At 40.2% G+C, this 14,781-nt stretch overlaps 1 protein-coding gene across 2 annotated transcripts; it reads left to right on the top strand.

Annotated features, from left to right (window-relative positions):
- Window positions 1-5,064: 5,064 nt before the first annotated feature.
- Window positions 5,065-14,775, top strand: GNPTG (N-acetylglucosamine-1-phosphate transferase subunit gamma). 2 transcript variants are annotated; one of them, XM_075767934.1, is made up of 11 exons: window positions 5,065-5,797; window positions 5,887-5,941; window positions 6,208-6,275; window positions 8,305-8,359; window positions 8,468-8,551; window positions 9,567-9,660; window positions 11,200-11,314; window positions 11,898-11,980; window positions 12,242-12,370; window positions 13,121-13,202; window positions 14,289-14,775. In XM_075767934.1, exons 1-11 carry the CDS (start codon window positions 5,080-5,082, stop codon window positions 14,411-14,413), a joined length of 1,608 nt encoding a protein of 535 aa, XP_075624049.1. In that variant the 5' UTR covers window positions 5,065-5,079; the 3' UTR covers window positions 14,414-14,775. The 2 variants fall into 2 exon arrangements, with proteins under 2 accessions (XP_075624049.1, XP_075624050.1); XM_075767935.1 differs by lacking the exon at window positions 12,242-12,370.
- The last annotated feature ends 6 nt before the right edge of the window (window positions 14,776-14,781 follow it).

The raw sequence follows: 14,781 nt of genomic DNA, 5'->3' as shown, positions 1-14,781 counted from the left end.
ATGTCAATGTATATAGCTTTTAGGAAAAGGACATACTCTATGCAATTACAGTTTCCTTCTGTAAAGGAAATAAGTTAAATTATGTAAGTTATTTTCATGTATGTCAAGCTGATATGCCCTCTATTAAACTTTCACTGCTTTTTTATTGTATTTTTTTAGTCAAAATCATTCTGGAAACAAATGAAGTGTGAAAAGCTTTGTTCCATCTAAGCTGTAGCTTCTTCAGTGCTTTCGTTATTAAAAAATGGCTACTGCTAGAGACTTAAGTTATTCAAGTGTGATACAGCTCTGTTCTCAGATCTGTTCTGCTTGTCTGCATTTGATTATGATAGCTTTATAACATAAAAGCATTCCCCCAAATTAGAATAGCTAACACTCTCACATTATTCTCAGTCCTTTAAATTTTTTTTGTGTAGGATTGCTTTCTTGTCACCATCTAGAAATCCTTGTTACAACAGCTGATTTGGGAAAGACTTCATATGCTTGGGATGGGAAAGTGAGTAATTGAGAAACTGAGTTAAAGGAAAAGATTCCCCATCAAATTCATTTACTTAGGCTTCTTTTTTAAAGGAAAATGGAATGTTTGTACCACTAAAACTGCTGCCTGTGACTCCCAATTCCAGCTCCAGTAGAGGTAGCATTTAATCTCTAGTGGAAGAGGGCTAAGAGGTAAAAAATCTTGCTGTGACTTGAAGAACTTGTATCTATGAAGGTAACACTATGACTTGTCCTCAGTATCTCCAATTTTACTGAAGAGTTGCTGCAGTTTAAGTAAGTTCCAGTTGGGTGCTGGAAACTCAGAGAGTATTCTATTTAAATGGCCAGAAAACAGCTTCACTTTCACTGTACAAACTGGCAGGCACATGGAAAAGTGAAGTAAGATGCTAGTGTAGACTCAAACCTTTAAGGGCCAGACAATGTGTATTTGACTTGGTAAAGTGCTGCTTCAAGAAATGAGAATGCAGGCAGATAGAACTGCTAAATCCATTGGCTGAAACTTCATGGTACAGTTCTGAATATAAAGTGCCAAAACATTGTATGCTGCTTAGGTCTGTCTATCAGAGTAAATAAAAAATAGCATGTAAAGTTACTGAAAAGACATACTGAGATGTTAATGCAGTTCCAGGAAGCACTTTTTCCTTTTAAGCTTTGGTAGTCAGCCTGCCTTAAACTAGATGACGGAGTTGAAATACATGTGGCAGGTTTAAGCCTGCAAAAAAGTCAGAGGCTCCTTATGTGGTGGGTACTGTGAGCAGGGCAGTAACTCAGTCATGCTTACTGGCCGAAATATAGCCCAGAAGTTAGAAGGGTTTACTTAATGTACTATTAGGTAAAAATAATCCCTATAAGCCACTTTCCAGGTGATGTCTATTGATTAGAATACATTTTTTATCTTGTAACTAAGCTTCAGGTTCTTTACATAATAATTAGCATTACGTAAGGCTGTAAGTTACTTAGGTTTTAGATGACTGTTTTATGTGCATAAATAGACCTATAAACCCACATCAGCCTGAGATTCACCTAAAGGAAGGCATTTTCTAAGCACCAAGTTACAGGTGAACAAGCCACACTCTTAACTGTTCACAAGAAAATTTCTTTATACAAGATGTTACAACTTCTTGGGATTGTTGATGTTCTTGTCATATGTAGGGGGGTTTTGTTGTTTTTTTTTTTTTTTTTTTTTACTTTTCAAATAGTTGATTTATTGGCTGTTGTTGCGGCAGCTTAACAGTACCATCATCTTCTGGACTGCTCTCATCACTGCTTTCAGTGGCATCATCTGGAGTGCTCGTGCTGTCCTCCTCAGATTCTTCATTACTTTGTGCTAGTCTGGAAACATTTTTCACAATTATAAAAGCAAAGCACCTTACAATAAGGAAAATAACATTTAAATTAATTTGTTACCCTGGTGAATTGATTGGTCTGTTGGGATTAGAAAATTCTCTTCCTGAGTCAACATCAAATGGATCTGGAACAAGAAGGAAAAAATACATACATTGATGAAGAAACCATATTTTAATGGTCTGCCTTCATTTTCATTTTAAGAGAATATAATTGGCAGGGAGGGGAAGGCATAGGAGGTTTGGTTCATCTTTCTGATAAATTTACCACAGTTGTTTGGTCAGAAACCAGGGGAGGTGAGAAACAACTGCCATGTCCTGCCCCCCCATTCTAGTCTTTTCTGCATGCCCCCCAAGGAGTTCAGTAGCTCTTCAGAGGCACTCAGACTGTACGCTTAGGTTTCTAAGGCTTTTGGTAAGAAAACACAGATGTTCTCAGAATGGTTTAGTTCTAAAAAGACTAGTTTGCTCATGTCTACTGAAAAGGGAGGTGTGGCTGTCCAGCTCTTGCTGAGTAAGTGTAGAGCTAGATTTGCTTTGGCTTACACAGCTGGGGAGAACTGTTACCTCAGAAAAGTCAAACAAGACATTGATGGCTTTGGTACTACAGGCCATCCCGAAAATAACACGGGAGTGTGAGTGGAAGTCTGCTTAATTTGGCATAATAGCATTGCCCCTTAAGAACTATCTTGTTTAATATAACAGTTTTCAGGCTTCCACCAAACAACAGGATGATTTCATTCAGCCTGGCATGTTGTGGCAAAGAGATCAAAGCTCAGAGAAACTGTGTACCTTCTCCTTACTCCTATTTTTATGGGACTTAACTACTGTGAAAGGAAAACAGTAATTAGGAGCATCTCTCTTCATATGTTCTTGATCATTTGATTTGGCTTTTTTTTTGTGCTGTCTTGAATGAGACCAAGCACTTACCTGTTAATATAGCCTGAAATACTGGGACACCAGTTAGTTACTGGAAGAAGCTGGGAATAAACTACTCATTATAAGCTATTTTCATTATCTTTATGGGTCTAATTTTAAACATCTTGATTAGGTTTATGTATAACTAACGTGCTGTCAGACTGTATACCTATTTCTCTCACAGTCCTGAACTTCTACTCTTTTTACTCATACTCTGCTTTTAACATCTGTTTATAAAATAAGGAAGCGTCATATTTGCTTTTTACTCCCTAGTTCTTCAATATCCTTAAGTTAATCAGGGTAGCTGCCCCACAGTTCAGCTGTGAATACAATACTATATGCATTAAATTGCTTCAGTCATTTTCATCTTTTTGAGTTGGAAAAAAAGAGGCAAACTTGCTTATAAGAAGAATACACAGTATAAAGACAGAGCAACACATCAACAAAGCTCTTATCTTCTACCTTGCCAATATTTTCATGATATTAAAGGAAAAGTGTGTGAGGAAGCTAGTTAGGAAAAGGGGAGTGTGGTGTGTCTGTATTTTTTCTTACCTATTTCTTCCTCTTCTGTTTCTTGGACACTGGCTAAAAACTCCCTTTCAACTGTCAGCACTTCTTCCTGGCAATGACAGGCTGCATATTTTTCCAAGAGATTTTTGTTCAAATCAATAAATGTCTTACCCCATTTAAATTTCCTTAGAAGAATGGTGGCTAGGTCTGGGAATCCTAAAACAGAAAATAAAAGATCATTTTTCTTTTCCAGTGTGAGGTTTCACTCAGCTTACAGGTTTCAGTGCATACCTATGTATCACTACAATAGTGAGATGCTTGCCAGCATTTTTTTTTTTTTTTAGGGATTCAGACTTTTTAAAAGATTAAAAATCTTTTCAAATTTAACTTGAAATATCTGAATCAAAGAGTTCATAGTCTTTTAGTGAGTGTTACATAAAAATTCTCTGTACAGGCCATGAATGAGTCTAGCTCCCTCAGTCCTTCAGTGGGAGAGCAGTTGTACATACGGTGTTTTCAGAAGGTAAGATTTGTCCGCAGTATAGCAGAGCATGTCTCTTCAGTTGTCAAGAAAGTTCTGTGATTAGTTTGCAAAACCTCACAAGAGGAGGCAATTTCTTTTGTTCTTAACCAGAACCCACCCTATTAACAGATGGCGTTACCTCTCATTAAGACAGAGGTGCCTAAGGATTCACGTTTTGGCTTTTTTTAACAGTCTTTCTAACATGAAGTGCCGTCCTGACAAAGCCAGGATCATCAGTTTGTGTGTCCTGTTTAGTAGCTGATGTGAATACCCCACAGATACCTTGATACTACCAGATACGAGTACTTGGGAGAAAGCTAGACAATCTGATTCCAAACTCAACAAAGCGATGACCAGTGGGACAGCATTATGGTGTATCCTATTGCAGATCATCTCTTCTGATTTATTAAGGATATAAAAATTGCTGGTAGCATATTTGACATCAGACGTATCACAGCCTACCAACAATGCAAAAAGCTGCAGCGAAAGCTTCCACGCAGGACAGCTTGCATGGGCGACCATAGTTCACAGGATTTGCAGCCACCAGGTAAGGCAGCAGCCGCAGGTGGCTTCCTCTCATTCTCTTAAATGGAGTTTCTTCTAACTTGGCCCAGGAGCAATCTATGACTGCAATTCCGCTCTGAGCAATGACATGTCTGAGAAATGAAACATAATGGTATTTGAAAAATTGTTACCATTGTATTGATAAAGTTAAATAAATAAATTACAATTGCCATTTTATAGTGGCAACAGATTTGCATAGTCCCCCCTTCTGTCAATCAAAAAAGTGTATGTTTTACAATGATCTAAAACGTAGATGCAATGGGAATGAATAACAATGTGCTTTTCCTCCAAACATGCAGGTGGCAAAAAAGGTTCGTCCATACATTTCAAACTGAAAGTGAAAAATTCTAGGTTTAAAAATGTGACAGAAGACTATGGTTAATAGTAGTGTTCACATTCTTAAAAGTACACCAGAGTTCAGATTTCGGTTCTCCGCTAGCTTCTAAAGTCTAATCTTTTCTCTAAGTAAATACGTCTTTATATTCTGCAGGCACATTTGAAGAAAACTCTCCACGTTTCCCTCACATAAGGGTTGTAGTTCCTGGACTGTGTTGCCTAGCCAAAGAACTTGCATATGGAATCATAAAAGATACGGTAGCTGCCGGCCCGTGATTCTGAACAAATTAACCTACAAACCATGTACTTTGATTTTTCATTGGGGTCTACAGCTGCCTTTTTCACCTGATACCAGCTGTGTAAAAATGTTAAGCCTGATATAATGAAATGGCTCTATTTCTCATGTTCACACATCAATGTACTACTGTAACAGGGAGGTCAGATTTATTCTGCAGCAGAGTTTTGGCCACGAATCAGCGGATCAAATGTTCTCCCTATATACCCTCGCTACAGTATCGGACCCGAGCGCTCCTCCTCACCGGCCCTTACCTGTCGGCTGCAGAGACGTACTCGGTAGCCAGCGGGCTGAGGACGAGGCCCGGGAACCGCTGGCGGAGGCGCAGGGGTCGGAGCAGCCCTTTTCGGGCCAGTTTCCTCCCGGTGCATTTCTTGGGATCGCAGTGTCCGAGCTCCCACATGGCTAGCGGGCACGGGAACTTCGCCTCAGGCGGGGGCCCCTCCGCGGCCCCCTCGCCCTCCAGGCAGGCTGAAAACAGCAGCCGTGCGTTAGTGCCCGGCAGGATCCGCGGTGTGTCCCCCCCCTCAACCCAGGCCCGGCCGCGCCGCCGCCCGGCCCGGAGGCCTCGGCACACTCCCGCACCTTTCAGCGCGGCCGCCGCTTCCTCCGCGAAGGTGTCGAGGCTGCGAGGGCCCCGCCGGCCGCCCTTCCGCGGGGCACCGCGCTGGCCGCGCTCCATGGTGCCGCGGCTGGGCTGGGCTGGGCTGGGCGGAGCGGCCGCCCCGTGGCCCCGCGCCCTTCCGTTTCCAGCGGAAGAGGCGATGGCGGCCGCCCGGCTGCTGCTGGCGGCGCTGGGCGCGGCGCTGGGTGAGCGCGGGGGCAGGCGGGGGGCGAGCGGGGGCGTCGGAGGGGTCGGTCCGCCCGCCCGCCGCAGCCAACCGCTCTCTGCTCGGCAGGTCTCTTCGCCTCGGCGGGGAAGATGAAGATCGTGGAGGAGCCGAACACGTTCGGGTACGTGGCCGCCCGCTCGCCGCGTCCGGTCACCCTCCCGGGCCCGGGTTCATCTGCCGCTCCGCCCGCTCCAGCCCGTTCCCGTTCCCCCTCACCCCCCCGGGAAAGGGCGGTTCTGCGGCTCCGCTGGCCGGGCCGCGGGCAGGGGTCGGCGATCCCCGCGTCCTGCGTGGCTGTGGGTGCTGGGACACCCCGGCAGGGCGGGGTGCAGCCATCGCCAGGTGCTCACCTCGGCCTTAAACGTTTACCTGTCCTTCTTTCGAAAGGTTGAATAACCCATTCTTGCCTCAGACAAATAGGCTGCAGCCAAAGATGACCCCGTCTACTATATCAGGTATGTGCAAGAATTCCCATCATTTAGTGACAGTCACTTGTGAAATAGTCTACCTTGACTTTACGCAGACAAATTGTCATTTTATGAGTGTCATGGAAAATAAGCATGGGCAAATGTATTTTATTGTGCTTCTGAAAGGTTAAAACCTAGATTAACCTCTCTGGTGTTCCATGTCCCACTGCTGTTTGGACTGCTTTTGTCACAGTGCTATCCATATGTTTCATTCTGCGGTTTTGAGGTTTTTTCTTGAAACAATGCCTATGATATCCTTGAGATTGTCATATAAAAGTCATCTGATAGTACTTCTGATACTCAAAAATTGTTTGAAAAAGAAGTTGTAAGAGTAGTCTTGGAACAAGTCACAGAGGCTCGGTTTCACACATTGGGGTGCTGCAGTATAAATCCACAGCTTTAGCAAAATAAACAGGAATCTATAAAAAACTCTAGACCATGTACAGAGGAGAGTAGGTAAAACAAACACTGAATGTAGGGATTAAGCAAAAGGAGACAACTGGTCTCTTGCTGACCTTAGGCACAGACTTAAACCTTGTTCAGGTTCAATAAAGGCATTTTCGTTTGGCAACATTGAACGGGATTATGCTTAATGTCTGCTGTCATGTTTTGTAAGCCCAAATCAAATCTATAAATTATGCATGCAAAAAGTAAAATAGTTAGAAATGGGATTAGTAATAGTTAGAGTGCTGAATGGAAAGATGCCAAAAGTAGCAGGAAAAAAGTTAAAAGGACAGTGCATAAGAAATACTTATTTCCTGGATGTGGGAACTTACATATAAAAATTAGGAGTGTCTGTGGAACTAGGGCATGGAACCCTGTCTTGCACAGTTATTTCTTTAGCATGGAAACCTTACATATTCATTTCTTTTACAAGACAGTTGTAGTAATAGTTCCTATAATTTCTCTTTTAAAGCATCTGCCCAGAAATGGAGGCATGAGTTTAATGTATTCCTCAGGGACATCAAAATTTTCTTTTCTTCCTCTGTGGGGAGAGCATCCTGATCACCAAGGCACAGATCACATGTAGTAGAAGGGCAAACCCTTGGGCCAAGCGTATGAGAATCTGTAGAATGAAGTGCAAGATCATACAGTCAGAAAAATCACCTGGGACAGAGAACCTGCCTGTATCGCAGTGGTGAGGACGTGATCCTGGTGCTCTGCCCTTTGTTTCTAGGATTGCTTGTCTAGATCTTTGGGAAAAGTACATAGGCAATCCTGGCAGTGGGGAATTAGAATCCAGGATGGAGTTTTATTTTATTTGCTTTGAAATCTCATTTCTTCTCCTTTCCTCACAAATATTTAATCATTCCATGCAAAATTACCTTAAACAAGGGACACTGAAATACCCTTGTAGCACATAGTTCAGAACTTCTGGCCCTTTTTTTGAATGACAAGTTACCTGTCTTGGGTTCCTTTGACAGCAAGGCTGGAATGGTCAGTTCTACAAGAGTAGAATTGTAACTGCTGACCTGTCTGACAGTAAAAGGTTTATCTTGTTGAATATGAACTGGATCAGACCGTGGAGGACAACTGTGAAAAGGACTATCTCGTTAGAGAATCTCAGTGAAACTTAAATATGCAGCACTGTCGACGTTCTGAACAAATGGGCTTTAGTAGTATAAATGTGAGGAGTTTGGGTGACTTTGGGGACAGGCGGCTGCCAAGCAAGAATTCTAGTGATTTCAGTGTTAGACTTTGGCAAGATCTGCACCGATGATTCCTCTTATGGATCTGGCCTCCAAACATCTGTTTGGATACAGGTTTCTTATTTCTGTCCTAGAAAAAGGCTTATCTGTTTCACTGAGTATTGAAGGTGAAAAATGTTAAAGATCATGATGCAAACCGATATAGCACTAGTGGGAACTTAGTGATCTGTATGGAAGATACCAATCTCCTTATGTACAGCAGTAAACTAAATTTGTCACATAGTCCTTGCAGTTTTCTCACCACTGTAACTAGCTTCAATTTAACCAAAACATTATTCTTCCTTGATGTCATTTTGTGGTGTTTTTAGGCCCTGCGCATCTCTTTAGGCTAGCTGGCAAGTGTTTCAGTTTTGTGGAGTCCACGTGAGTACTGGATTTAGATATTTTATTCTATATATGTATTAGGAACGAACTAGTTTTTTTAATTCAGTCTGAAACATTTCTTTTCTTTTTTTTTTTTTTCCTTTTAAGGTACAAATATGAGTTTTGTCCTTTCCATAATGTCACTCAGCATGAACAGACTTTTCGATGGAATGCCTACAGTGGGATTTTAGGGTGAGCCTTTTAGACCTTTAAGTTTTACTTATGTTGTTAGCAGACCATTTTATAGATTGTCAAATAGGAGGCAGTTTTAAAATAAAGATTCTTTCATCAGTCAACTTAGGTCATTGTAGTTCCCAAAGTGTTATGCATAAAAATACCTCGTCTTGAAAAATTCAGGGGGTTTTTTGTTGATAAATACTAACCTATTTTACCTGGAGGCTGATTAATAACCAGTGCCAACTGCAGGTGTGATATGCTCATGTGAGAAATTCAATAGTGTATAACTACAGCTTATATTAACAAAGATTTCATGTCTGTTAACTATTTTCACTTCGAGTTGAATATAACCTTATGAAATTAAATGAGTGCTTTATGCCTAATGGTTGTATTACACATATTAAATAGAAGGCAATAAAAGACTCAATGTAGACCCAAAAAAGTATCCTAAAGTATTCAAAGACCTCAGAGTATCCAAATCATAAGACCTAAACCAAATTTAATTACAAACCAGAGCACTACTTTAAAATCACTGCTTTTCTAAATATTTCGTATATAGATGTCTCCTTTTTTTCTTATGTGCACAATAATTAATGAGCCAATGTGAGAGGAAAAGGCTACATCAAGATGCTGAGAGTATCACTGGCTTTAGGACTAGCAGAAGTAGAGACTAGTTTTTGTAGATGCTCTCACCAGCACTAAAAATCCTGCAAACAATCTGAGTTGCACAGGGTGCTTGGCATCATGGAATTTGTTGTGGGATTGATCTATAAGCTGTATTTTATTGGATTTAAACAAATTTGTACGGGCAAATGGTTTGCAAACTGAAAGCTGATCCAAAACCGTGCTCTCAAAGTAATGTTGATGTGCCCTATATAGCAGCCTGGATAACAAACTACACTGTCTTGGCTGTAAGAAATTGAAAAGGCAATACTAACACAACAAAAATGAAGTCTTTTGTTTTTCTTCCTGAGCGTTCACCTTTTTCTTTCCAGTAACTTAAAATAAAATGATGGCCTGTTTTTTTCAGAATCTGGCACGAATGGGAAATTGCCAACAACACATTTGTTGGAATGTGGATGAGGGAGGGAGACTCATGTGAAACTAAGAGCAGACAGACAAAGGTAAATAACCTGGGCTATGCTAATTCAGACCAGCATGATTCTACACACACTCATGACACTCTACAGACTGAAACATTCCTACCTTGAAGAAGTCATCATTTAAGATGTGATATAAAACATAAAGATGAATTCCTGTAGGAGCTAGGTGAATGGATGGAGGAGGGAAGCTAAAATCAGGATAAAATTTGGAAGAAGTTTACTTATGTATTCTCATTGGTTACTTTTAACTCTTTTTTTGCCTTGATAGAGTGGAGTATTCTGGTATTATTACTACTGTAGAAGCATACAGTGCTTTGTAATTTGTGGTAGGAAAAATAAGAGCTATTTGTTGAATTCAAGGTGCCAGCCTATTGTGCTAAGAACATCCAGGGAAAAGGAGGGAAAACAATTAGGCAGTTAACAACAGCATGCTGAGAAGCTTAAGTAAGGTGTTATAACAAGAGTAGAGGGCATGCAAGGAGAATTAAGGAACCAAAATATATGGGAGTGGCAGAGGAACCAAATCCAGAGAAAAAGATTCTGCTGTGAGTACATTTTAAAGAAAAAGTAAAAATTCTTCTTTTACGGAGCAGTTAAAGTGTTCCTTTTCACATTCAAACAGTCTCTGTGCCAAGTAACTATTCAACTGGAAGGATAAGGAAGGGTGTCTGAGACTTGCCCAGCGTGTGGCACGTGATTTGCACACGTCCTTTATCCTTTTATTCATTAACGTTTTCTTTTTTCCACCTTCCATTTCAGCATGTTACACAGAAGGAATTAAACTGCTGACATAGATTGCTATCGTGAAGAAGAGCTAAAGATACCATATAGTTCAGAACAGGCTGCTTTTCGTGTAGAAGATGCTTAGCTTTTACAATGATGGGTGACAACGCAGGACTTAACAGAGAGGGATATATATAGTTGAAATAATAACTACTGTGAAGATGGGATAAGGGACAAAGTATCTTGGACAAGGTGAAAATATTCTGGACTGTAATGGAGGGGCCTTGTCAACATCTTTATCTCCCATAGGGGCTGCAGAAAGAATTACTATTCTTGTACAGCCTTTAATATTGTGATTCAAATCTTTCACTGGCATTTAGTTTTTGAACAGACAGAAAATACTGATGCTGCAAGTTTAAAGATGAAAACAAATTTCTACAGGCTAGGTGTGTATTGTTCTCTTTATTCAGCACATTGGTCGGAACTAAAACGTAAGTGAATTATGCTTATGTCAGGTGAGGTTCTAAAGGGTGTCCTATTCACCCTCCTTTTTACTCTCATTCTTGCTCAAAATACGGTGCTTGGGAGTCCAAGGAACAGTGATAGGTGGGGGGATTGTTTCCCTTTAGAGGAAGCAGTTTTCACATTTGATAAAATAATTAGAAGATGTGCTTGCTATGATTATTTTTCTGTGGGTGACAGCACCAGAAGCTTTGACATGACAGTGTGTACAGAAATGCATCTGCTAGCATTGGAAGACAGCGAATTGATTATCAGTGCTGATCGTGTTTCACGTGGAAATGTTTCACTCATCTTTGGTTTTTTACTGATATTTAGGTTCATCTTGTTTGTGGAAAGAGCAATAAATTGGCTTATGTGTCTGAGCCAAGTACTTGTGTTTACTCTCTCACATTTGAGACTCCTCTCGTGTGCCATCCCCACTCTCTTTTAGGTAAGAGTTAGAAAATCATGTGTGTGTGAAGCGGCTGGCGTATTATGTCAGGCTCAGAGTGTAAATTTTTAGGTTCTTTGAGTTTGTAACTTGATGTAAATGAGTATTAAATGTCACATATAATATGAATTTATTGGGTTTTTTAAATAGTATTTTAAATGCCATTATAACAGATAGGTATTTCTCAAATAAATTCTCGTTGCTAGTATAGACCCAGTGAGTGATTTTTTATTTTTTTTTTTTCTTGGACTGGTCACAGGAATCAGCCCTGTAGTATCTGCTCATTTACTTACATTAAAAAAAAAGAGAGAGCTCGGTTAGAATTACATTCGACAAGGAAATATGAGGCCTTTTAGCTGGAAATAAGAGGAAAAAAAAATGGTTGGTGGCATTCTCCAGAAGCTTTAAATGTGTGAAGCAGAATTTAAATTTAGCCCCAACTCTTGAAAGCAGCAGAGACTATGTGCTGTATAGAAACATTGGGTTCTTAAAACAAATATGCTTACATGCTACTAAAGGAGCATTTAAGTAATGCAGGACAGTGCTGTTGGTTTTTACATGGTTTGACTTCCATATTTTTCAGTTTATCCGACTCTGACTGAAGCACTACAGAGGAAGTGGGATGAAGCAGAGCAGCTTCTGTATGATGAACTAATAACTGACCAGGTTTGTTCGTTTCTTCCAACTCTATTTGGTAAAGAACAATTACTGTCAAACAGCCAAGCCTGGCTTCTGCAGTTTCTCCTTTTGGAATGGATGCATTTATTCTGCAGTTGACAAATAGTAACTTTTGTGCTCTGTAACTGCTGTGTCAGCTGGTAATTGTAATGTTTCCTACAGAGGAATTGGAATGGCCAGTGCAAATTACAAGCAGAGATGAGAGTCGGGTGGATTGATCTATTGTCTTTTGGAAACTTTCTTTTTTAGGGATACAAAAAATTACTGAAAGAGATTTTTGAGGAAGCAGGACTTCTAAAAGCAACAGAAGAAAAGGAAGTTGAGAAACAGAATAAGAAAATAAGTCTGGAATTTGAAACAGTGGAGAAGTGCAGTAAGGTATAGAGTGTAATATTTACAATGTGGAATTAAATTGCCACCTTTTTACTGTATGACAGTATCAGTGGGACAGCATTGTGTACATACTCTTTGGGTTCAGCTGAAATCTGTTCACGGGATTGTCTTTTCCATGTTTTTGTATGTAACAGTCTGGGTACAGAGTGATTTGATATCTTTATTCTAGCCCTTAAGTCAAAACCAAACCAGCACAACTGAACACCAAAGAAGATGGGGGTGTGTGCAGGAATTAGTGTAGACGCTTGGGTTATGAACACTGAGTAGGTACTCTTTCTGGGGAATATCAGTCTGGAAATAGGAAGGAATTACTAGTGAAAATAAATGTGTAACCAGCCTTCGGAATGTTGACACTTGTCTCTGTGAATAATTGCCCAGACTTGTGTCAGAATGTGTTGGCCATTACACAAGCAAAAGGCAGAATGATCTATGCGTGTCCATTTCTGCATGACTTCCATGTATGTGAACAGTCCTGCAGCAGAATGGGAATGGGGAAGATAGAGGTAGGAGGTGTGCTCAGTTTAAAAGAGTGCAAGCTGAACATCGGAAAAAGGGCCTGGAAGGGAATTAATTCATTATAATGCAGAGAAGGTGGTGCTGTTGTCATTTTATTGAAAATGTAGCAAAGACAAAACACCACGTAGTAATTCCTGAATATAACCAAATAAACTGTGGTTAAGCTGAATATACTTTTGGAGAGTGGGAGAGCCATTTTAAATGTATTTTCTTTCTTAGGAATACAAGCAACTTTCTGAAGAAATAAAAAAACTTCGAGATTTATTAAGTCAGCACGGTATTGCATACAAAGGAAATTCTGGTGAGTTTTTTGGTATTGTTCTTTTTCATTACTGTCTATTCAGAGTGTGAATACCCAAATGTTGGTTTGGGTTACAGCAAGGATTAAATAACTTGTCACATGGAGGTAAAATTCAGTAGACAAAGTTTTTAATAAGTACTTAAGTCTTGATTCCTGTGCAAGAGGACTTACTTTGCCCCTAAAATATGTTGAAAACTTGAAATTTTAGCTTACAGAAAAATTTTGACTGCTGTCATAATTGCAGTTTGTCTCCAGTACTTAAGGTGGTAAACCAAAAGGAAATTGGTGTTACAGCTTTCATAGCACATAAGCATCTTTTCAGAAACTCTGCTTTCTGCACAGTGAATCAGAAGGCCTGACTTCTTCAAGAACACTTGAAATGTATTCCCAGTATCTGCTTGGATTGTTTTTATCCTTAGTCACCTTTTGTTCCTCTTTTTGATTTGTTAGATAAGTACCATATCACACGCAGTTTTTCAGAGGAAAAACTGATGCAGGCTATGAAGAAGCAAGGCTGATCTGGATTAAGTCCGGACAAATTGGGTTTTGGTTTTGTGGTGGTGGTGGTGGTTTTTTTGTCATCCCCCCCACATTCTTCCAGTCCATCGTGCCCATTATTACATGAACTATTTGTCTAAAGAGGATTTAATTTCCCTAAATATATATATACACCTTTTATGTTCAGAATTGGCACCTCATGAAAACAATGAGCCTTTGAGCTAATTAAATTAGCTTAAAATTAGTGTCATAACTTAAATTTTTTTTCCTTTTTGTTTTGAGAAACTTTCTTCTCTGTTTTTTTTTTTTTTAAATTGGTGACTTTCTTTTCTAGGGAAAACTTATCATATTGGAATTTTTGTAAAACATATTATCTGCATGTTTAAACTATTAACTGTGTAACTTGCACAGTATTTCTCCCCATTTGGTAGTTCATTTAATTATTGCAGGTTAGAACTGTCTAACGAAAAGCAGAATTCACAGCTTACTCTAGATGACTTATTTCAAAACAATTTAGTGAATTCCGTGACAAAATTGTTTTGGTGTTTGAAAGCAGAAATAACTGATGTCTTGAACTAAATATCACAGCTGATAATACCAGTGTTGAACACGTAAGTCACAAACCGGGAACTGCAGCGGCAACGGTTCGGAATGGGTCAAAGGACGATGAGCACCTGCATGGCGATACAGGAACGTGGAATGACGCCGTATGAAGAAGCTTGGGCGCAACAGCAAGTTCACAGGGAACGCCGAGCAAGTTGGATGTGTATTGTGGTGCTGAGATGATTTACCTTCTGCAAGCGTGCTTGACTTTCCGAATTTCCGCCCGAAAGCAAAGGGAACGCAATGGAGCGAGGGCTCACCGTTACTGAGGACAGCGGGCCAGTTCCTGAGATTTGTAAAACTTCTTTGCTGAGGTCGGTGTTGGGCACAGATTTACAGATTCTGCGTCTCCAGTCCCAGATTTGTTAGTGTCTTTGATCAAGCGTGGTAACGGGTGGTGTGAACACAAAATAGTTCGAGACCAATGCTGTAAGATGTGGTACGAAAGGCAGTAAGTACAACATCAAGAACACGTTGT

Source organism: Balearica regulorum, chromosome 15 (assembly GCF_011004875.1).
Source record: "Balearica regulorum gibbericeps isolate bBalReg1 chromosome 15, bBalReg1.pri, whole genome shotgun sequence".
NCBI classification, from domain to species: Eukaryota; Metazoa; Chordata; class Aves; order Gruiformes; family Gruidae; genus Balearica; species Balearica regulorum.
This window is presented reverse-complemented; position numbering and strand designations above follow the sequence as displayed.

Bases quoted from the DNA above. Each gene is read 5' to 3' on its own strand.
- GNPTG (XM_075767934.1), top strand. From the start codon at position 5,080: ATGGCTCTATTTCTCATGTTCACACATCAATGTACTACTGTAACAGGG. The intron at 5,798-5,886 runs GTGAGCGCGGGG...TCTGCTCGGCAG, and splicing joins GGCGCTGGGCGCGGCGCTGG to GTCTCTTCGCCTCGGCGGGG. The intron at 8,360-8,467 runs GTGAGTACTGGA...TTTCCTTTTAAG, and splicing joins TTCAGTTTTGTGGAGTCCAC to GTACAAATATGAGTTTTGTC.